Below are 21425 nucleotides of genomic sequence, written 5' to 3' on the forward strand. Positions count from 1 at the left end.
TTTCCGCACTGCACTACAGCGCCAAGCCACGCACTTTTCGGCCAATTCGAAGTCTCTGCCAAGCCCACCCTACCGATCTATCACGAACCAGCACACGTCCTCCTCCTCCACACCCGAACCACTCGCAACCTCCATACCACCGCCACCATGGGTCGTCTTCACAGCAAAGGCAAGGGTATCGCCTCCTCCGCCATCCCCTACTCGCGCACCCCGCCCGCCTGGCTCAAAACCACCCCCGATCAGGTCGTCGACCAGATCTGCAAACTCGCACGAAAGGGCGCAACACCCTCGCAAATCGGTGTCGTGTTGAGGGATAGCCATGGCGTGGCGCAAGTCAAGGTCGTGACGGGCAATAAGATTTTGAGGATCTTGAAGAGCAATGGTATGGTATACCCTGTGTGAATAAGACGAAGAGACGAGGCATGAGCAGAAGCGGCTATGTAAAGGATGGATACACATCGTGCGCTGCGCGCATGACACTTGCCTCTGCTTCGGTCTCCTCTCAATGGATCAAAGACTGACAGAGTGACTTCCCAACCCACAGGCCTCGCACCAGAGATCCCCGAAGACCTCTACATGCTTATCAAAAAGGTACCGCAACCCCCCCTCGCACCATTCCCCCAATAAACCCACCTTACAACCGAATACTGACATACGTATTTGCTAGGCCGTCGCGGTCCGCAAACACCTCGAGCGCAACCGCAAGGACAAAGACAGCAAATTCCGCCTCATCCTGATCGAGTCGCGCATCCACCGTCTGAGTCGGTACTACAAGACCGTGGGCGCGCTGCCGCCGACGTGGAGGTATGAGAGTGCTACGGCTAGTACGCTTGTGGCGTAAGCGTGGGCATTTGGCAGGGAGTGTACATGGTTCAGAGAAGCGCAGTGGGTGTGAGATGCGCAAGGCGTATGACCCGGCACTTGAGTCCGGGGAGCGTGGCGTTATTACGCGAAGGCACATGTGTACTGTTTCCGCTAGGTGATGGACAAGCATGGCTACATCGATGCTGCGCAAAGCGTAGCTAAAGACAGCTTACTCAAACCTCAAGCGCCTTTTAGCCCTTCATTATGTATCAGCCCATCTATTCCTCGTATCTCACTCGCAAAGTTCGGGTATCGCAATCTCAGCACATAACGATGTATATACATTCTTCACCGCTTCAGTAAGAAAGCCTCACGCCCTTACAGGCGCCTCCTCTCCATGATCCATCGTCCCTCGGTCCGCCGCAGCATCTCCACTTCCATTCACAGCCCCATAATCCGCCCGCTTAACCCCCTTCACACGTCCCGTAATATCCTGCCACGTCGCTCCGAACCGTCTGCCCGTCGCACCTAGCAGACCCTCTTCCTCTTCCTCCCTCAAATCGTCATCCATCTCCCGTTCATCCAGCTTCGGCACCCTGAATAGCATGACGATGAAGACGATGATGAAAATCCCGAGGAAGGCGAATTGGGCCCAGAAGTCTACCACACCCAGGAAGGGGAAATTGACCGTGATTCGGTTGAGGAAGGTCGAAACGACACTTGGGGTGCAGACGAGGTGGCTGACCGGATTGTCCGCGCGTTCGCTGCAGGGCTTGACCGCGTTGCGGTGGTGGGAGCAATCTGGTTGCTCGTCAGGATGATGCGAGGGTCGGTCACAGAAAGTTTGCGGGCCGAAGGTCGCGTATTGCGGTGCCACGATCATGGCGAGACTGTAGTTCAGCGCGAGCACCATGAGGGTTAGGAGGGCGCTGGCCATGAGCATGGCTTGCGGGGTGGATTTGTAGAGGCGCAGGCGGAAGAGGATGAGCCAGAGGAAGCGGATGCCGATTGTCGCCAGCCCGACGACGGTGCTGGCGAAGAAGAGGAGGGTGAGGAGGAGGAAGAGGACGTAGTCGATCGGGAAGATCTTGCTGGTGAGCGTCATGAGCCAGTTGATGGGTTGGAAGATTTGCGTGGCGCCGAGGAGGTAGCCGCAGGAGGCTTTGCAGACGGAGTTTTTGATTTTGTCGATGCAGGTTATTAGCATGCTGGCGAAGACGAAGAGGGCGATGAGGGCGAGGAGGAGGCCGGCGAGGAGCTCGACGGGACGGAAGATGGCGCCGAGTTTCATCCAGATGCGGACGAGGATGTTGTGGCCTTCGCCTTGTCTTTCTGCGGCAAGACGTTCGCGGCGTACGAGCGTGCGCTCTTCGCGGACGAGTGCTTCCAGTTCGCGGCGATCACGAGCCTCAAGACCGCCTTGTCGGCCGGCATTGCGGCCTTCGAGTTGGCGTTGACGTTCGCGATTTTGCGCGAGTTGGCTGGAAGTGCTGGCTGCGAGCTGCGGGGCCGAGATCCTAGGGGCTGACTTGATGAGGGTCAATGGGAGGAGTGCGAGACCAGGGGCTGTGTAAAGGCAGTAGAGGACTGTGCCGATCGTGATCAGGATGCCAATGGAGAAGGTCAGAGCGCGTTCGCCGTCTGGAGTTTGTTAGCATGGTTCGATGAGTGCTGTGTGCTACACAAGACGTACGGTTCTCGGTGAGAAGATCCTTGAAGTAGTCCAGATCTCTATGCTCATCCCTTGCCTTCTTGGCAACCGGTACGAAGAAGCCAACGAGGAAGAGAGCAATAACCAGGAAAAGAAAGGCAATGGTGTACTTGAAAGCACCCCAGATCCTCGCCCCGATCGTCTGCGTGCCTTCCTCGGTCGCCACCTCGTCGTACTCCTCCACCCAGAAGTACGTGAAAGGAATGACTAGCAGACACAGCACCGCGTCTAAGGAGTACAATGTGTAGTAAACAATCTTCAACTGGTAGATGATGTTATCCACGGCGTCCGGCGTGGCCCAGTCCTTCTTAGCGCCCATCTTGCGGCTGGTCGTGCTCGAGGTCAAGGCAATGTCGACGGGCATGAGCAGGACGGTGGCGAGCAGGGCGAAGACGGTGATGAAGGAGACGATGGTGACGGAGATGGTGCGTTCCGCTGGCTTCTGGTAGATGAAGACGAAGACGCCTGCAATGAGGGCCAAGATGCCCAAGCATACCGCGTACGCCACCCATATCAGGCCGGTCTCGATGAGTGCCATGTCTGATGTTGTATATCCAGTGGTCTTCCCCAATAGTCTGAGGGTGTAAAGTTGGAGAAGCAGGCGGCAGGCTCGACTGGAGCTCTAGCTGTGGCTTGTGCCTGCCAGCTCCTGCCGCCAATCGCCAATCACACCAAACGTCACCCCGCATGAAGTCGGCGCGGATCTTCGCGTGGAAAACGCGCTTGCCGTTTCGAGCCGGTGCTACTCGACAGCTCATGCCTGGGACGACGGGAGCTTGGCGGTAACGATGAAGGGCATAGGGGAGGTGGTTCGGTGAGGAGGACCTGAACAGTGGAGATGCAGTGCTATACCGAAGTGATCGCACCGACTGCGGTAACGCATGCTGTCGCTTTATCCTTCATCGGACCTCAAGCGGACAATCTGGTTGTCGCAAAGACTTCGCTACTGCAGGTCTTCGAGGTCAAGCGGATAAGCCAAGCGAAGGACAACGGACACCACGACCATGCAGACGCTCAGTCCAGACTCTCCCTCATTGGAGAGTACACCCTCTCCGGTACGGTAACAGCACTCTCGCCAATCACCCTTCCATCTTCCCGTACCGGCGGCGCCGCCCTCGTTTGCGCCTTCAAAGATGCCAAGCTGAGTCTGATAGAATGGGATCCGGAGCACTACCGGATTAGTACCATTAGCATCCACTACTATGAGGGAGACAATGTGCTTCTCCCGCCGTTTGGCGCGGCTTTGTCGGAGTGCGAGAGCATCCTGACAGTCGATCCAGGCTCCAGATGCGCCGCATTGAAGTTTGGGGAGCGACAGCTTGCTATTCTGCCCTTCAGACAGCAGGGTGATGAACTGGCCGACGAAGCCGCAGAAGATGCGGATATGGCGGAGGCAGAGTCAGAGGAGCAACCGGGGAATGTGACCTTGAAGCGGACCTCTACAACACAGGCGCTGGACTCCAAGGACGATATCACGCCTTACAAGTCTTCTTTCGTCTTGCCGCTGATCACACTCGATCCGTCGTTGACGCATCCGGTCCACTTGGCTTTCTTGCACGAGTACCGCGAACCGACATTTGGCATCCTCTCCGCCCCCCAACAACCGTCTCTCGCTCTCCTTGACGAGCGGAAGGATTGTCTGAGCTACACGGTCTTCACTCTCGACCTCGAACAGCGCGCCTCAACCAATCTAATGTCCGTCTCGAAGCTGCCTTCTGATCTGTGGAAAGTCATAGCTTTGCCGCCTCCTGTTGGCGGTGCATTACTCGTCGGCACAAATGAGCTTATCCACATCGATCAAAGTGGTAAGACGACTGCAGTGGCCGTCAACGAATTCGCAAAAGTTGCGAGCAATTTCAGCATGGCTGACCATTCCGACCTCAACATGAAGCTGGAAGGCTGTGAGATTGAGATGCTCGACTCAAGCACTGGGAATGCGCTTATTGTGCTTAATGATGGGTCATTCGCCACGCTCAGCTTTAAGATGCTCGGTCGCACTGTGGGCGGCCTCACCGTCTCCCGGGTTGCAGATACGAACGGTGGCAACGTGAATGCTAGTGCGCCTTCTTGCGTGGCCAGTATGCAGCAGCAGAAACTGTTCGTGGGCAGTGAAGACGGAAGCTCGTCGCTTGTGAGATGGGCCAAGGACACGCCGACACTGAGCAGGAAGCGGTCGCATGCGCAAATGCTCGGTCAAGACGCACCAATGGACGATGCTGATGACGCTGAAGAGCTAGACGAAGACGATCTCTACGCGCCTTCGGCTGTGGCGGTGAAACGTGCGGCATCTGTCGCTAACGCCGCGGCTGTAGATGCTTCGACGACGTATACATTCGAGCTCGAGGATTCACTGAACTCTTTAGCTCCGATGAACAACGTCTGTCTTGGCAGGTCTCCTCGTACGGGCAAGGAGAAGCTTGAGCTGGTAGCCGGCATAGGCAGAGGCAAAGCCAGCAGCCTGGCCTTCATGAACAGAGAGATCATCCCGAATGAAATTCGCTCGCGTGATGTAGCTGGTGCGAAGGACATTTGGAGCGTCTGTGCCAGGTCACGCGAGGGCGACAAAGTGTCTTCTGCGGATACTTACGACAACCTACTTTTTGTGTTCGACGGTGAAAGCACGAAAACGTACAAGTACGCCGACTCGGCCGAGGGCTCGATTATTGAGCTCGATGAGACGGACTTCGAAGGCGATGGCGAAACAGTCTGTGTCGGCACGCTTGCCAATGGCAGCTGCATCGTGCAATGTCGTCGCACGGAGATCCGAACGTATGATCACCAGCTCGGACTCAGCCAGATCATTCCTATGAGCGATGATGAGACGGATGCCGAGCTCAAGATCGTCGCCACTTCCTTCTGTGATCCGTACTTGCTTGTAATCCAGGATGACAGCAGCGTGCAGATACTGCAGGTAGACAAGCAGGGTGATGTCGAGCCCTTGGACGCAGCTGAAAGTGATCTGCGGGAAGGGAAGTGGCTCACTGGAAGCCTTTACGCTGGCGAGCTCAGCGACGGACAGTCGGCAGCGTTCTTACTCGGACAGGAGGGCGGACTGCAGGTCTTCAGCTTACCAGAGACAAAGCTTGTATATTCGGCGCCAACGCTACCGTTCTTGCCGCCGGTGCTGTCAGCAGACGCTCCGCAGCGGCGAGGCGGTAAGGTCACACTGACGGAAGTATTGGTCGTCGACCTCGGAGCGGAGGGTGTGACGCGACCATATCTGATCGTCCGCACTGCGATGGATGATCTGATCCTCTACGAACCTTTCCACTACAGCGCTACGACGTTGGACGCGCGAGCCACTGGCTTCACGGATCTGCGCTTTCGGAAGGTACCATTTACATACCTGCCGAAGTACGACGAGGGTCTGGACACTGCCGATGGCCGACCAGCGCAATTACAACCGGCTGTGATCGGTGGCAGGAACGCGCTGTATCTCCCGGGCGGTACACCCAGCTTCCTCGTGAAAGAAGCGACCAGTCTGCCGAAAGTCCTTGGCCTAAGGGCAAGAGGAGTGAGATCTTTCTCGCCGCTCCACCGAGCGGGTTGCCAGCAGGGCTTCGCGCTCGTAGATGGAGATGGCAAGCTCAAGGAGTACCAGCTCCCTGGCCATGTCTCCTTCGCAACGGGCTGGAGCGTGCGCACGCTAACACTTGGTGAACCGCCGCAGGAAGTACGACAGGTGGCCTACCATGAGCAGAGAGGTATCTATGTTGTTGCGACCTGCAGAGATGTGGATTTCACGCTCCATGATCTCGACGAGCGGCAACGCGATGACGGTAAGTTTGTCACATTTTCGGCACAGCTGGGCACCCGTGAGATGGCATCACGAGCATATACGTCAACTTCTTTCCTTCTCCGTGGAGCGACGTCTATAGTTGATGCGAGAGTGAGCGTTTACATCCTTCTTATTCAGCTTTCCTGCTTACAGTTTCTGTGTGGGAGCGAGCTTTATTTGAGAGGGGACATCTCTGCTCTTGACACTCGAGCATCGTTTACATCTTTATCGAGACCATGCTGACGTGACCAGCAGAACCGAACCTCAAACCGCAAGTGCCACAGTACACTCTCCACCTCCTCTCCGCTACGTCTCATAAAGTGATCCAATCGTTAGAGATGCCGTATGCAGAAATCGTAACCTCCCTTAAGATAATGCCACTGGAGGTCTCAGAACACACCCACGAGCAGAAACTCATGCTCGTCGTCGGCGCCGCTGCGCAACGCGGCGAAGACGCCCCCGCCAAGGGCCTCCTCACCGTCTTCGACATCATCGACGTCGTACCTGAGCCGGACGATCCCGAAAGCGGCATCAGGCTGCACATTGCTGCGCGAGAGGAGACGAAAGGTGCCATTACCGCGTTGGAGTCCTTTTCAGGCGGCCTTGTGGGCACGGCGCAAGGGCAGAAGATCATGGTGCGTGGTCTGAAAGAGGACGGGACGTGCTTGCCTGTTGCCTTTCTGGACGCGCAGACATATATGGTCAGTCTCAAGACCATGGGACGGTCAGGACTGTCGTTGGCGGGCGATGCGTGGAAAGGGCTGTGGTTCGGTGGGTGGACCGAGGAGCCGTATCGGTTGACGTTGCTTGGCAAGAGTCGGACGAAGATGGAGGTGGTGAGCGCGGAGTTTCTGCCGTTCGACGGACAGTTGTACCTTCTTGTTGTGGACGGGAAGATGGATTTGCACGTGCTGCAGTATGATCCGGAGAACCCGAAGACGGTGTCCGGGCAGCGACTTTTGCACAAGAGTACTTTCCATCTCGGACACTGGCCCGTGGATATGCTGTTGCTACCTTCGGATTTGGCACCGTTCGCTCAGCAGGCACCGCTCACGAACGGCGACAGCAACGGTCACACCAACGGCACGGAAAGCTCTGCCGCGAACGCGCCCGCGCCCGCGCCCTCGCTCTTCCACGTCCTCACCACCTTCCAATCCGGCGCAGTAGGCCTCATCACCCCCGTGGACGAAGCGACGTATCGCCGCCTCGGCGCGTTACAAACACAACTCACCTCCGTCCTCGAGCACGCGGCCGGCCTCAACCCGCGAGCCTACCGGGCGGTAGAGTCCGAGAGTTTGGGCGGCCGAGGGGTAGTGGATGGCATGTTGGTGCAGCGGATTGGTGAGCTGGGGGCGGCGAGGAGGGCGGAGGTGCTGGGAAGAGCCGGGGCGGATGCTTGGGGGTTGCGGAGTGATCTTGAGATTATATTGGGTAGGGGTTTGGGGTATTTGTAGCATAGTATAGTGTATGAGTAGTGGGCTCTGTGGACGTGTTTTCAAGAGCCCCACTTTCGAGGGAGGCACGCTCCGTCACTCAGACATACGACCCTACTCCCATTCCTTATGCTCGTTTCTGCCCCGGAAGACCTGAGGTGTTGGCTGTCCGTCTTAAGTTATCGAAGCGGGTGATGTTACTCCGTGGATCTTCCAACAACACCGGTTCGAAAGGGTTGTGCCTGGAATAGCCTCATCCACTCCTAATGAAGGACGACGACGACTCATCCGCTACAGTCCCGCTTCTGCATTTACCACCAGAGCTCCGCATTGCGATCCTCGAGTTCGTGCTCATCCACGACATCGACCATTTCGCCGAGACTGCTCAACTCCCCGCTCTGCTATCGGTCAACCATCAGCTCCGCAACGAACATTCACCCGTCTTCTATGCAACGCCACTCATCACCATAGATGTCTACTATAACGCATCAGACTCCTGGTGCGAGGTGCGCGACACGACTGCGAAGCGAGTGATACTCGAGCGCAGTCTGTTCGTGGACCTCACCGACTTCTGGAGCCTGGCAAGTGCACGGAGGCAGTGCCAGCAAGTTACGTTCTCGCATGGCGGGGAAGTACAGAAGGGCATTGTGACGGTGAGGACGAATGCGGGGTTTAGGCGGTGGCAGTGGAGTATGGAGCTTTAATGAGTACGAAGTCATGTTAAGCATCGTGTTTGAAAGCGAACGCTTCAATCTGCCAGCAATGCCTTATCAGTACAACCTGTGCGGCCTCCAAAACCCTGCAAAATCTTGATTGGATTCATCTGCATCGTCGGTCAGAAGAAAAGCAGATCGATCACTCCTGAACTCGTTCAGAATCGACAGGCCGTGGACTGACGGCGTCCTTCTTGCCGCTAATGGTTCTCCGGAGGCTAAAGGCTCCAAATCTGCTGAGATCGTATGTTCCGCCTGCGCTTGGAAGAAGCCAGCAGGCAGATGTGATGTCGTGTCGCGCACGAGGTGCTCAGTACGGGGCCGTCTTCCAAACACATTCGCAAGGCCGCTCAAGGTTGGTTCGTCATTGAGATTGTCAAGCATCTCCTCATCGTACGTTGCGGATGCGCCATGACGATGTACGTAGGCATGGTGGTAGATGCTGGGCCGGTCTTTGTAGGTCGTAGAAGGCAGTATCACTTGTCGCCGTGATCGCGGCCTTAGAGCATTTACAATTCCTAAGCGCCTTTCGGGTAGTGCTGATATTCGCTCACGGTTTGTCTGCAGCTCGTTCCGTATCGCAGATCGAGCAGGAATCGGCGTCAGTCGTTCAGCCGCTGCGCCGTGCTTCTGATTTGGTCGCATCACAACACCAGGGCGCCGGGTTGTCTCTGCGTCTTCATGAGGGTCGTCGCGCAACGAGGGTTGCACGGCATCCCACGCTCGCTTGAGAAGCTTGCTCGTCGGTGTAAATGAGCGCGGGTCAATGTTCTCTTTCTCCAACAACGGCACAGCCATTGAATGAGGCGGCTGATCTTGCTGTGCAGCATCAGGACCGCCTGTCACCCAAGGCTGAACGCTGAGAATGTCTGAGGTGTGGTAGCCCGCAGGTTCTGGTCCCCAATGCTTGCCTTTAGCATGATTAGGCTTCACCCGACCTGGCCCGGAAGACGGATAATGAGTTAGCGACTGAGAAACTGTTTTGTCCCCAGGTACAGCACGATCAACGAACTGCTCACTAGGCGCACCCGGTGGCTTGTGGACCTCGACCACCGCGGGCCGTCGCACGCGCCTTGTCTGTCTGCAATGGCCTTCCGGTGAACCTGGAGAGCGGTCCATTGATCGGCGACGTTGCTCCTTCCGCGGCACTGGGCTGACAAGTTTGCGCTGTACCATCAAGCGTGGTGGCACAGCTTTAACACTCGTATATTCGTCACCATGTTTGGATCGTGCTACCGTCGCTATTGTCTGTTGCGCTTCTAGTCCAGGCTCGGCCTGCTCTGTGAGAGGCACAACGGAAGCCGACCAGGTATAGCAGCTGTTGCTTTGTGGTGCGGTATGGGTACTGTCAGTGGGGCGGCCTTTACTGCCGAAACCCAGGAACGGCTTATCTGGCAGCTCAACAGGCGCCCTGATTACAGTTGATCCTCTCGTTGTTCGGTCACGCAGCTCGGCGCATGCGTGTTCCTCCAGCTTGTTCTGTGCTGCTGTGGCAAGGTCGAGTCGCTTGGCTGCGAAGTACGCTGAGATAGTCCCGTCCCGCCGCCGTTCACGGCCTTTTCTGGACGGATGCGGTTCGTGCATGTCGATCGACTCGTCTTGGTGATCTTTCGGTCGCTGCAGGAAGCGCAACTCATTGAACACTAGGTCCGGCACTGCAGCCGTGTTAGTATGCTGTGTAACACCGACTAGGCGGAGACGTACACCCTGAGCCGCGTCCTGCGATCTGCGCAGAGGCACGCCCGTGTCTAAACAGGCCACCGTGGGCCTCAGCACTGAGCTAGAGGCGGTCAGAATGGGATACTATAGTGCACGAAGGGATGGGCAGCAATCACTCACAGTGAGGCGACTCCTCTTCGGTCCAGTTTTGAGCTGAAATGCTGACACGAGTCCTGCAGTCCGCCCGCCATCACCGCTGCGCCGCGACTTGCGACGCTTCGGCTTCACGTTGCCGGCGTTTCGTTCTTTGCGCTTGTGCTTCGAGTTCGGCTCATAGCGGTCAGGCTTGCTTTTATGTCGCGCTCGCCTCTCGTAAGTTTTGGGTTTTGTTCGGACTGGATCATGTCTCGAGCTTCCAGACCTATACCTACTGCGGGAGCTTCCAGATGCGTTGTCGGGGTCATGCGCAGCATGAGACGGTGGTGCATGATTGGTGGCGAGGGGACGGTATGCGCGTTGCAAATCCAATAGTGAGCTGTCGCTGGATTCCCTCCTTCTTTTCCGACGGTACTTACGGGCTGGTACGCCTGGCTCGCTACGTGGTTGGATAAAGTCAGGCAACCCTGCCTCGTCCGAGGCCGGTGGGGGCTCTCTGTCGGCAGTGTGCTCCAGCCAATGCTGGATATCCATGAGCTCTGAACACTTCGCCAATGGTGGTGCGCTCGATTGCTGAGCAGAGCGCGGAACTACCCTGTGGCCATCACATCAGGTAGCTCGTCTGTACTGGATCGCCGATGCGCTGCGAGTTGGGCAACAAACGTGCCGCAGGTGTGAGTGGCAGGCACAGTTTGCGACGAGTCGCAAGACCAGGGAAGAAGGAAGGTGCGACCCGTATGGGTTTATTCCTCGATGAACGTCACCATAGTTCTGAACGACATTAATACACTATGATATGAACACTCGCAGATCCATCATCCTAAGCTTTGCTCTTGTCTTAGTGGGTAGCGATGGGCAGATACAGTGGTTGCATCGTCGCAACAAGGCTACGACTTGCGCCCCGAAGCATCGCTGGTTTGCAGAAAGACTCTACAGGTTGAGCTTGGTGAAAGTGTGCGATGGTCCACGTTACATAACTTGTGCGTTTACAGAGCTGAGTGCGCGGTAAGAAACGCTGGTTGAGGAGCAGTAGACGAGCCACTGAGCTCAAGTCGCGATACGGCAGTAGTAAGAGGCTTGCATGGCTGCGCCCTGGAGCAAGCCAAATATGTTGTGCGCTCAACAGCACCAGGATTGCGACCTGTATTGTTCTGGCCGGCGAGGCTCACTCGTTACCGCTCAATGCCAGGTTGGCGGTCTGCTATTGCAGGAAGCGCAGGGTATCCTGTCATCACGGCTGCACGTTCTTTGAGGGCTACGGCGCAAGTTTGTTGATTCCAGCAGTCATTGTCAAGTTAGTGACGCGATCAACATCCTCCAGCGAGACATGAGCGCTAGTGCACGAAGATGCAGTTGTAGGTAAGACAGCCCATTGAAGGAGTCGGCGATTTCTGTCATCGACCTAGCAGCTTGCATCCCTGCCCAAACCTGAGGCCATCGAAAAAGGCGAGCGTTGCCGAAGCTCACACTAACCGTTTGATCGATGAGAGAGAATTCTATCTACTCGGACATGTGTAGCTTATCTATTTGAAATATATGCGGCAACCGCATGACGGCTTTGCTACCAGACCATGACGCATTATGTCTGACATCGGGTCTTGCAAATCGGCGACGGTCACTGAGGCCGTTAAACGTACTCCGCGCAGCGGACGCCATTGCTACTGAGGCATAGCCAGCGTTGGGAGCTCGTCTATACTTCCTAGCTAAGGACCTCCAGCCCCATACACTGCATCAATACGGGACTAGCGAGTTGTAGACCGCATGGTGAAGCTGGCACGGGAACCGCTAACGCTCAAAGCCCGCATCTCATCATGCTTTAGAGGCTCCCAAAAGGGAGCAGGATCGCGCCACCCCATTCGCTGCCAGCTGAGAGCTTGCCATAGCTCCTTCGACCATTCACGAGCAAGCATACAAATCAATATCCTGCTTTCTCCACATAGCTGGCGCAAGTTGATCGCACCGGCCGGTATAGTGTATGCAGAGCCAGAAAGCCGGCTGGATGCCGTCTGCCTTGCGCGGGCTACCGCACATCGGCAACGGTTGACGTGCATCCCCGGCGTAGTTGAGGTGGGCAAGATCGCAGCTTGATCGTGCTACCTGAGGGGCTAAGAACTACTACCTATCTGCTCTTCCCCTCCCCCTCAGTCTTTCCTGAAGCCTGCCCGCACGAGAGTTTCGGCCGTCTTTGAGGTTCGCGCGCCGGTTGGGCGCTTGCTTTTCACTCCGTCACTGTTGATGTTCTGTGCATGTAACAATCTGTTTTTGGGTTCACTTGCAAGACTCACTGGGCGACATTAGCGGATAGCCACGTGTGCTACCCTGGTCATTCCGTCATCTGGAAGGGTGTGACGCCGGATCTGAAGCAATCACAACCTTCTTCGAACGTACCACCTTCCACGCAACAACCAACATCATCCAAGACAGACGTCGGCGACTTCTACATCAGCACACGAGTTGGGAACGAGGGCAGAGCGTTTCTTCCAGTCCTTACCTGCGGTGAGACTTCTGAGTGAGACTTATCATGGGGTCGAAACTGTTTATCGGGTATGTACGCTGATGGTCAACCGCGACCGCCTTCACCATGATAGTGCTATGCATACTGACTTCAGCTCAGTGGCCTAGCATGGCATACCGACGACCAAACACTGCGCGCAAAGTTCGAGGAGTTTGGCCAGGTCGAGGAAGCAGTCAGTTATGCGATCATGATATGAAGCACTCCAGCTTATCTCTTCACCAGATCGTTATTAAAGATCGCGACACCGGCCGTAGCCGTGGCTTCGGATTCGTGCGTTTCGCAGAAGATGCCGCGGCTGATTCAGCGATCGCCGCTATGAACAACGTGGAGTAAGGTGCAATCAAACTCAGCAAATTCACGCAACTGCTGACTCTCGCACAGATTTGACGGTCGCACCATCCGCGTCGACAAAGCTTCCGAGCGTGCGCAAGGCGGCGGCGGAGGTGGCTCAGGTGGTGGATTCGGCGGCGGTGGTAGAGGTACGTTCTGAAAGCTTAGCGCATATATCACCAACTAACATGAGTAGGTGGTGGCTACAGCGGTGGCGGCGGCTACGGAGGCGGTCGTGGCGGTGGAGGCTACGGAGGTCAAGGCGGCGGTCAAGGTGGTGGCTATGGTGGAGGCGGTGGAGGTTACGGTGGTCAGGGTGGTAAGTCTGCGTCGGGTCTTCCGTCATGGTATACTGCTGACTCTCAAGGCTTCTCTGGTGGCGGCAACAACTGGCGTGGAGGTGGAGGTGGCGGTGGCTACCAGCAGCAAGGCGGCTACGGTGGAGGTGAGTGAGACCTCGGCAGACTGTGCGCAACACTTCCAGCCTTCCTTGAACTGCTTTCGCTGACGAAGATGGCAGGCGGCTACCAACAGCAGCCCAACGGCGGAGGCTACGGCGGCCCACCGCAGGGCGGCCAGCAGTGGTAGACCGTGTGCGAACCGGTCTCTCTACGATCGTAGTGTTTCATCAGTAAAAGCATGGACTTGCCGGATATGGCACGGTATTACCTCTGATGTCCTGGCAACAGGCAGCTGCGAAGGGATCCGGGAGGGACGACTAGTTATTTCATATGTGGTTTCGGCATGATAATGGCCTTCCGCTGAGTGAATGGTAGTCGGGCTCGGTTAAAGGGGTGAGACTGCTGTATCCTCCATGATACCCCATAGCTTGCATCATAACATGCTTCTCTGCTCGAACGAGGTCATACCGTTAGCGTTCCGACATCGTACGTTGGCCTGGCGTGAACCACGCGAAATGGGGTAGGCCCTGGCAAGGGTGAAGAGTCTGATGCGTGGACGGAGTAGGGTCGAAGCAGTGATGAGGGAGAAGTGAGGTCTATTAACCCTTGCATTTCAGCTCTCGGCCCGTCTTCCCATGAGCACACCGTCGCACGGTGACACGTCGGTATGGTGATCCATGCTTGCCCGTCCCTTTTGTGCGGCTCCATCGCCACGTGCTTCGGCACGGACGGCTTCGCGGCTCGAGAAGCCACAATTCTCTGAGCGCCACACTATAATATTCCATGCACAAAAGTTTAGACGATCCCTTCTCGATCAAAACGAACCCGAGACGGCATGAATAACGTTACTTGAGTCTGCTGGATACAACAGAATTGCGTGCCTGGTATTCCCTTGCCGGCATGGCCGTACCAACCGCGCCACCAGCGCTCAAGTTCACGGGATCGAAGCATCTTTCCCAACGCCTAGTGCTTGCAACTTTGACCGGCAAGACTGTTAGGATTTCGCAGATTCGATCTTCATCTCATACATCCCCCGGCCTTGCGCCTCATGAAGTCTCTCTTCTCCGCCTACTCGAAGCGGTCACCAACGGCTCGCATATCGAGTTCTCATACACCGGCACCACTGTTCTTTACAAGCCGGGACTTATTACTGGTAGTGCGGCAGGCTATGGCGCACAGGGTGGCGTCATTAGACATGAACTACCCGCCGACTGTAGAAGGGGCGTGAGCTACTTTCTCATCCCACTCTGTCTGCTTGCTCCATTTTCGAAAGCTCCAATCAATGTGCTGTTCACGGGACCTGGAGTAGTCACGTCCAGCACGGAGGCTGGCGACGTAAGCGCAGACACTGTGCGTACGGCCATCTTACCACTGTTCAGGAGCTTCGGGATCGAGAACAACCTTGAGCTGAGGATTCTCCGTCGTTCTAACATCGGTAGGGACGGCAAGGGCGGTGGCGGTGAGGTACAGTTGGTGTTCGGGCATCAAGTTCGTCTACCAAAGACTGTACACTTGATGGACGCTGGCCGTGTGAAGAGAATCAGAGGTGTCGCATACTCCACAGGCGTTGCCGGCGCCAACAATGCGCGCTTGATCGAGGCAGCAAGAGGCGTGCTGAACGAGTTCATGCCAGACACGTATATTTTCTCTGATATTTCACCTGCTCCGTTCGTTCCTGCGCCCACCAAGGAGAATCCGGCCGCAAAGCGCAAGATTGGACTTGGATTCGGCTTGAGCCTCGTCGCGGAAACAAACACCGGTGCACTGTACTCTGCAGATGTTGCAAGCCCGCCCGCAGGTGGCGAGCCACCGGAAGACATAGGGCGGAAGTGCGCCTATCAGCTCCTGGAGGCTATTGAGGAAGGTGGCTACGTTTCAAGCGTAGCAGCACCTACCGTGCTGACGCTAATGGCAATGGGCAGCGAGGACGTGGGACGTATCACTCTCGGAAAGGCTGTACTGGGCTTAGAGCAAGTGGTCCAGTTGGCACGAGATCTGCGCACTTTTGGGTTGAGTGGTTGGGGTTTGCGGGAAGATGAGGACGAAGAGAATGAGGTGGTGTTGAGTATCGTCGGCAAGGGTATCAGCAACGTCGGCAGAAAGATCACTTGAGTCCGGACGAATCTGCGATGCCCTACGGTTTGACAGCTAGGATGTCAGTAACCGCCACCTACACATCGGTGGGTACGAAGCTCGGCCAAGTCTCAGCTAGTCCGGACGGGCCAATACATCGCTATGCTCACCTGACTGGCCATCGCAAACATCAACCGGATACTGTGTGCATCGCTACACAAAATTCAGCGTAAAGCATGAAGCCACAAATACCCGGCCGCGCCAGTGCGCCTTCAAGACGGTGCCGGAAGGGTCCACAACTTGTATGAACAAGCGTCTACATAGTGACTCGCACGTCGAAGACCCAAAGGCCACATGGGTCAGCACGAATGTCCGCGAACGCCCGGCAACGGCGCACATGGTGTTGAACACGAAGACGCTGGCCTCATTGCTACCCAGCCAGCCAGCCGTTCTCTAATTCGGCTCAGCAGAAAGATGCAAAAGCAGATCATGGCTCACACGGGAAGAAATGAAGACCGGACGCCGTCGATCAAGCGGAGGAAGGCATTATTGACCACGGTCTAAAGGTACACATTACCACGCTGTCGCCTATAGACATACATATCCAGTTCCGCCGAGCATCATCGGCCATCCAGCGCAACTTTGCAGGCACCGCCACAGCCTCGACGTCCAATCGTCTCAGTACCCGAACCGAGATCTCTTGCCGGTCCACCTGCAGATGCACGCACCGTACATATCAACACAGAAAGTCCCAGCACGGGGGGTATATAATGCTTTCCCCGCAACAAATGCAGCCCTCACCATCTTAACCACAAATCCATCCCGCTCAACAAGATATACGCCAGAAAAACACCCTCGCCACCCAAATGTCGTACAGAAACCAGCGCCAACTCCCATCATAATCCTCACGGCCGTAGATAAGCGTACCACCCTCACCCCCGTCGCCCCCTCAACCCTCCTGCTCCTAGTATTCAGAGCTTAGGCACCTCCCCCTTCTCCTCAACCCCACTCTTCTCCCCTCCACCCCCCAAATCCCTCAACAACGACTCCGGCGGAATGCGCTGCAAATTCCCATTTCCATTCCCACCCCGCTTATCCCTCTGCCGCATGGGCACATACCCCTCCCTCCGCCTCCTCTGCCGCTCAAGCAGTAACCCGGCCACAACGATAAAGAAGATCAGACCCAGTGATATCGCCAGACCGATCAGCACGACGAGGCCGAGGTGGAGGTGCGGTTTGTTATGCGACATTAGGGCGGTGGGGTTGCTGTGGTGAGTCATGTTAGTACGGTGCTGCTTGTATTTGTGTCGGGGAAATTGATGGGGAAGAGGAGGGAGAAGGGGACGTACCTGACGAAGACGGAGCCGACGCTCCCTTGACTCCCCGATTGGGTGTTAGTGAGTACGAACGGCTGGAAAGTCGTGCCGTTGAACAACGCGGCGCTGACGTTGCCGAAAGAGGGGAGATTGATGTTCCCCATCACCATCAACACCTCGGTCGCAGGAACTAACTCCGTATTGCCGTGCGGGCCGGTCAGATCGATAAGCTGTAATCCACGAATCGTCGTCCCCACCCCCAATCCCGCGACGCCAGTCCAGGTGTTGCCGGCGTATTTGGCAAGGTAAGCGGAATTATTCCCCGTCGCCACGCCCGCCGCCCAGAAGGCGGTGTTCTGCGTATTCGCATTCGTGAGCACGCTTATCGGGCCCGGCAGCGCCGCACCAGTGGTGCTGTACGGCGCATACGTCTGCGCTTTGCTGTCATACCTCACCAGCTGCGTCGACATCCCGGCCACGGACAGATTCCCCGCCACGACCAGCTCGGTGGTAGTGGACCAGATCATCGCATTCACCGTCCCCGCGAGTCCGGAACCGGGCGTATTCCACTGCCGCGCACTGGCATCATAGTAGCATAACGTGCTACAAGGCAGAGAGCCGGCAGAGGAGAACTGCCCACCCACGTACACGGCCGCGGTATTGGGCTGAACCATAATCGCATTCACGATCACACCTCCGGCCGAATTCTGCAGAGCAGGGGGTTGCGTAGGTGTGTAAGCCCCCGTGGCAAGATCATACACCACAAGCCCATTGACCGAATTCCCGTGTACAGATCCAGTGACTTGCCCGCCGGCAAAAAGTTCGATCTGATATGTCGCCAGAGAGACAAAAGTCGAGTCCGCATCCAGCCCGCTCACGCCCGTGACCGTCTGCGACGCGCCGGCCGTGTTGTTGAGGAACACCAGGTTGCTGACCGTAGAGCCATTACTAGTCGTCGCCTCAAAGCGTCCGGCAAGGATGGTGATGTTCAGCCCACTCTCCCCGTGAAACAAGCCCTGATACACACCCGTGTAATTCGAACTCGAACTGATTGCCCTCTTCCTCATCGCCGACGAATTGCTCCCACTCGAGCCACCACCAGGTACAACCCTCAAACCCAGACTCTGCAGCGCCGGCTGCCCACTCCCCACCAACTCCACCGCCCCACTGAGTCCAACAGCCTGACTACTAATCTGACCCGCGTACAAAGGCGTGAAACCGGGGACTTGCGTCATCGTCGTCAATTGTCCCTGAATCGAGATATCGCTTTGAGGGATATTGTGTAACCAGTTGTTGCGTCCCGGGACCCAGATCGCGAAACCGTTCGAGGCGGAAGCGGCGTTGCTGGCGAAGCCATTGACGGAGGTGAAGATGCCGTTGACGCTGAGACAGTCTTCTAGATTCCCCTCGGTGACGTTGAGGGCCAGTTCAACAAGGGCGGTGACTGGCCCGTTTACGCCGGCGCCAAGGGGAGTCCATCTGTTGTTGGCAGTGTCGAAAGCAGCGAGGTTGGCGAGACCCGGGATGGAAGATTGAGCAACGTTGGTGAAGTTTCCGCCCATGTACATGACTGTGCCATTACGGTAGAGCGTCTGCACGGCGCCGTTTAGACCACCGTTCGGTAAGGCGGTGGTGGCGTTTTGGTTGATGGACATGATATTGGAGATGTTGGCGTTGGGGTCGGTGAAGCTGCCGGCGATGTAAAGGGCGGAGCCGATGGGTTGGACGATGTTTACTTGGGCGCCGGCGTTTAGGGAGGCGCCGGCGGCGTTGATGGCGGAGCTGGAGAAATCGGTGCTGACGGTTGCGATGTTGGGGTTGTATTCGAATAAGCCGTTCAGGCCGCCGGTGGTGGTGATGAGCTCGAAGCGGACACGCTGGGCTACTACTGTCAATGGAGCCCCTTGCGATGCTAGAGGTGTCAGGGTGACAGTAGGCTTGAACGAATCCGTGTCAACGTCCACATAGCCGTAGTAGACTTGGTCGTATTTGTCGTAGTTGTTCGTCTGGTACAGCGTGGTGGAGGAAGGCTGCTGATTCGAGACTACGGCAGTCGTGATGTTGACCAGTCCACGCGAGCTACAGCTATCATCCTGGATGCAGCCGGGGGTGTAGAGCATGATGGAGTAATTGCCCGATTGCCTGATGTCCGGGCTAAACACTACCGACGTGCTTGGGCCGATCTGCGATGTTGCATTGAGCGAGGCGGAGAGATAGTCGGAGCTGGTGTTGCCGTTATTCGCCCGGCGAGTCCAAACACCGGATGCTGGGTAGGCAGTCGCACTGGAGCCCGTACTGACGCTGTCGCATTGCGGTTCGTTGAAGTCATTGACGGCGAACGAGTAGATATCGTCCTGGAACATCTCGATACCGCTCAAGCCACCTCCGGCACCATACCACCCGGTAATGACGATGCGAAAGGCGTTCATGCCGACAGGCGGGACAAAGTGGAAGTCCTGAGCGCTGGCGTTGTTGGCGAGCGGACATGGTGCAGAACAGGACTGAGGTTGTCCGTTTGCGTCGTAGTAGTCCAAGTTGAGTATGCCGCCGGTACTGAGGATTTGGAAGTAGAACTGCCGGGTCCCGCGACCATCTTGTTGCGTGTTGTAGAGCCGTAGCTTCGTCGGGTTGAAGCCGAACGAGAAGTTGCCCTGCCAGTACCCCGTCGTATCATCCGCTAATAGCCAACTACTACTCTGCCCCGTATTGCAGATAATACTGCTCGGGTTCGAATAGGCGGCAACGGCCGTCGTACCTTCCGTCGTAATCCTCGCGGAACCAAGATTAACCACCTGCCCATCCGGCTGCTGCGGCGTCGTCGCATTCCCCAACCCATCGAAATCCCCCCCAAACACGATATTCCCCGCCGCGTTCTTCGTAATCGAAGTCACGGGTCCATTAAACCCGGCGAACGGTAGATTCGTCCACCCGGTCGTCCACGCAATCGCATTCGTCGAGTTTCCACCCATGAACATCCCGCCCACGTATACCGTGCCCGAACTGTCGTCGCAGTACACGGCGCTCACGCTCCCACTAAGACCGGGCAAGGCGGTGATCTGCGTCGTGTTCGGATTCCATAGCGCGATACTCTGCGCTTCCACCCCGCCCAAGCTGGTGAAGTTGCCGCCCACGACCACGCCTGCTAGGGAGCCGTCTTTTTGTATGAACGGACACATGGTGCGAATGTAGGCGTCGGCCAGTCCGAGGGATTGAAATGCGCCATTGGGGTAGCGGGTGAGCAGCGACTGACTGCCATTGGTGTTGAAGATGTTCTCGTTCTGACCGGCGAAGGTGTAGAGGGAGATGCTGTCGAAGTCGCCGGCGATCGCCACGCGGCCGAGGGAGGTGAGGTCGAGGTTCGGTGACGGGATTGACGATTGGGTGACGGCGTGTGCGGTGCGGATGTGCAGGATGGGGGATGTGAGGATGAAAGCTGCGAGCTCCGGGCCGATGGCCAGCAGCTGGGAGAGGATGCTCCGCATGTGTTGTTGACGACCACTATCGCGCGACTGGAAACAATACCCCGGGATAGACTTGTCGCATGTAGTGAGTGGTGTGTGGATATGGGGATTGACAGTTTCAGGTCGTGTGCGGAGTGTTGCAATTTGTTGCAATAACGGGAGGTGTTAAGTGTAGACTCAGCAATCCATGACGTGACTGTGCGTGTGTTTTCGACTTTGGCTGCCGGCGGGTTGCGATGCAATAGCACCAATAGCACCAATAGCACCCACGCCTTAAGCTCGATCGACTCCCCTCAACCCCGATCCCCGACGTGCGTTGGTCGCGTGGAGAAGGTCGTGTTTCAGATCTACGGCATACAACAATAATAATCCTGGTCGGCGAAACAATGTCCGAGATGTGAGCGAGTGACGATGGTATTAGTATGGCGAGTGGTGGTGTTGCTGCAATAGATGATGGGAGAGGTGGAGGTGTTTGCGCGCGTTTGGCAAAGAATGCGACACTTCCCGTCCGTTTCCAAGGGAGAAAGAGAAGAAATGGCCCGTGCAGCGACCAATGCCGGGAAGTCAATTCCACTCTTCTCTCTCTCTCTCCGCCGCGCAGCCAATGAGGAGGCGATGGCGCGGTAGACGTCGCTGCAACGGACGCTTGCACCAGCTTCATCAAACCTTCCCACTCCCCTCCTGCCAACCATTCCATCATCGGCATCAATCATTTATATCATGTCAGCTGAGCGGTGTCGCGTCGTACTAACATCTAGTACACGTTGTTGTCCGTTAGCGACTACAGATGCTGTTCACAGCGGCAACACAACGTCAACATCAATGTTTCGTGCCCCGAATCTGGTAAAGAGAGACACAGAGACAGAAACGCGACAGCAGGGATCACCCGCAAACAATACGCGTGTCCCCCAACGCAAACGCGTAAAGTGGTCTCACATTACAGTAACCGTCGTGTGCAACGTGCGAGTAGTAGTACAATTCTAGATGTAAAGGTCTGAATCAGGGTCAGGAAGGCAGGCTCGGCAACGTCTGCGTCACGCTGGAAACCACCGAACAGCGGCGCTGGTAAGACATC

General features: G+C 56.5%; 9 protein-coding genes across 9 annotated transcripts; 6 read left to right on the forward strand and 3 right to left on the reverse strand.

Moving 5' to 3' along the window:
* Positions 1–147: 147 nt before the first annotated feature.
* Positions 148–841, forward strand: BAUCODRAFT_72879 (uncharacterized protein; the record flags this gene model as incomplete). Its single annotated transcript, XM_007679411.1, has 3 exons — positions 148–382; positions 545–591; positions 668–841. The coding sequence occupies 3 exons, from the start codon at positions 148–150 to the stop codon at positions 839–841; spliced, it is 456 nt and encodes a 151-aa protein (XP_007677601.1).
* A 121-nt stretch (positions 842–962) lies between these two features.
* BAUCODRAFT_578008 (uncharacterized protein) lies at positions 963–3053 on the reverse strand (the record flags this gene model as incomplete). The annotated part of the gene is made up of 2 exons (XM_007679648.1): positions 963–2445; positions 2498–3053. The coding sequence occupies 2 exons, from the start codon at positions 3051–3053 to the stop codon at positions 1175–1177; spliced, it is 1827 nt and encodes a 608-aa protein (XP_007677838.1). The 3' UTR covers positions 963–1174.
* A 300-nt stretch (positions 3054–3353) lies between these two features.
* On the forward strand, positions 3354–7977 carry BAUCODRAFT_25380 (uncharacterized protein; the record flags this gene model as incomplete). Its single annotated transcript, XM_007679164.1, has 3 exons — positions 3354–6294; positions 6549–7737; positions 7794–7977. 3 exons carry the CDS (start codon positions 3354–3356, stop codon positions 7975–7977), a joined length of 4314 nt encoding a protein of 1437 aa, XP_007677354.1.
* Positions 7978–7992: 15 nt separating this feature from the next.
* On the forward strand, positions 7993–8430 carry BAUCODRAFT_123777 (uncharacterized protein; the record flags this gene model as incomplete). Its single annotated transcript, XM_007679649.1, has 1 exon — positions 7993–8430. One exon carries the CDS (start codon positions 7993–7995, stop codon positions 8428–8430), a length of 438 nt encoding a protein of 145 aa, XP_007677839.1.
* Positions 8431–8463: 33 nt separating this feature from the next.
* Positions 8464–10919, reverse strand: BAUCODRAFT_536463 (uncharacterized protein). Its single transcript, XM_007679650.1, has 3 exons — positions 10279–10919; positions 10144–10219; positions 8464–10094 (listed from the first exon to the last, which is right to left on the reverse strand). Exons 1-3 carry the CDS (start codon positions 10786–10788, stop codon positions 8497–8499), a joined length of 2184 nt encoding a protein of 727 aa, XP_007677840.1. The 5' UTR covers positions 10789–10919; the 3' UTR covers positions 8464–8496.
* Positions 10920–11085: 166 nt separating this feature from the next.
* BAUCODRAFT_35306 (uncharacterized protein) lies at positions 11086–11685 on the forward strand. The gene has a single exon (XM_007679262.1). The coding sequence runs from the start codon at positions 11336–11338 to the stop codon at positions 11504–11506; it is 171 nt and encodes a 56-aa protein (XP_007677452.1). The 5' UTR covers positions 11086–11335; the 3' UTR covers positions 11507–11685.
* A 1090-nt stretch (positions 11686–12775) lies between these two features.
* BAUCODRAFT_123780 (uncharacterized protein) lies at positions 12776–13552 on the forward strand (the record flags this gene model as incomplete). The annotated part of the gene is made up of 6 exons (XM_007679651.1): positions 12776–12798; positions 12869–12941; positions 12992–13098; positions 13151–13248; positions 13296–13418; positions 13467–13552. The coding sequence occupies 6 exons, from the start codon at positions 12776–12778 to the stop codon at positions 13550–13552; spliced, it is 510 nt and encodes a 169-aa protein (XP_007677841.1).
* A 701-nt stretch (positions 13553–14253) lies between these two features.
* BAUCODRAFT_536507 (uncharacterized protein) lies at positions 14254–15769 on the forward strand. Its single transcript, XM_007679652.1, has one exon. It carries the CDS (start codon positions 14401–14403, stop codon positions 15610–15612), a length of 1212 nt encoding a protein of 403 aa, XP_007677842.1. The 5' UTR covers positions 14254–14400; the 3' UTR covers positions 15613–15769.
* Positions 15770–16450: 681 nt separating this feature from the next.
* Positions 16451–20534, reverse strand: BAUCODRAFT_536505 (uncharacterized protein). The gene is made up of 2 exons (XM_007679653.1): positions 16615–20534; positions 16451–16528 (listed from the first exon to the last, which is right to left on the reverse strand). The coding sequence occupies exon 1, from the start codon at positions 20369–20371 to the stop codon at positions 16850–16852; it is 3522 nt and encodes a 1173-aa protein (XP_007677843.1). The 5' UTR covers positions 20372–20534; the 3' UTR covers positions 16451–16528; positions 16615–16849.
* Positions 20535–21425: the final 891 nt, after the last annotated feature.

The sequence above is a fragment of the Baudoinia panamericana genome (genome assembly GCF_000338955.1).
Source record: "Baudoinia panamericana UAMH 10762 unplaced genomic scaffold BAUCOscaffold_8, whole genome shotgun sequence".
Classification (NCBI taxonomy): Eukaryota; Fungi; Ascomycota; class Dothideomycetes; order Mycosphaerellales; family Teratosphaeriaceae; genus Baudoinia; species Baudoinia panamericana.

Excerpts from the sequence above, each read along its gene's own strand:
- BAUCODRAFT_35306 (XM_007679262.1), top strand. The coding sequence starts at position 11,336 with ATGGCTGCGCCCTGGAGCAAGCCAAATATGTTGTGCGCTCAACAGCAC.
- BAUCODRAFT_536463 (XM_007679650.1), bottom strand. The coding sequence starts at position 10,788 with ATGGATATCCAGCATTGGCTGGAGCACACTGCCGACAGAGAGCCCCCA. Across the intron at positions 10,220-10,278 it reads CGAAGAGGAGTCGCCTCACT|CTCAGTGCTGAGGCCCACGG; the intron begins GTGAGTGATTGC and ends GACCGCCTCTAG. Across the intron at positions 10,095-10,143 it reads CGCAGGACGCGGCTCAGGGT|TGCCGGACCTAGTGTTCAAT; the intron begins GTACGTCTCCGC and ends ACACGGCTGCAG.
- BAUCODRAFT_536507 (XM_007679652.1), top strand. The coding sequence starts at position 14,401 with ATGGCCGTACCAACCGCGCCACCAGCGCTCAAGTTCACGGGATCGAAG.
- BAUCODRAFT_536505 (XM_007679653.1), bottom strand. The coding sequence starts at position 20,371 with ATGCGGAGCATCCTCTCCCAGCTGCTGGCCATCGGCCCGGAGCTCGCA.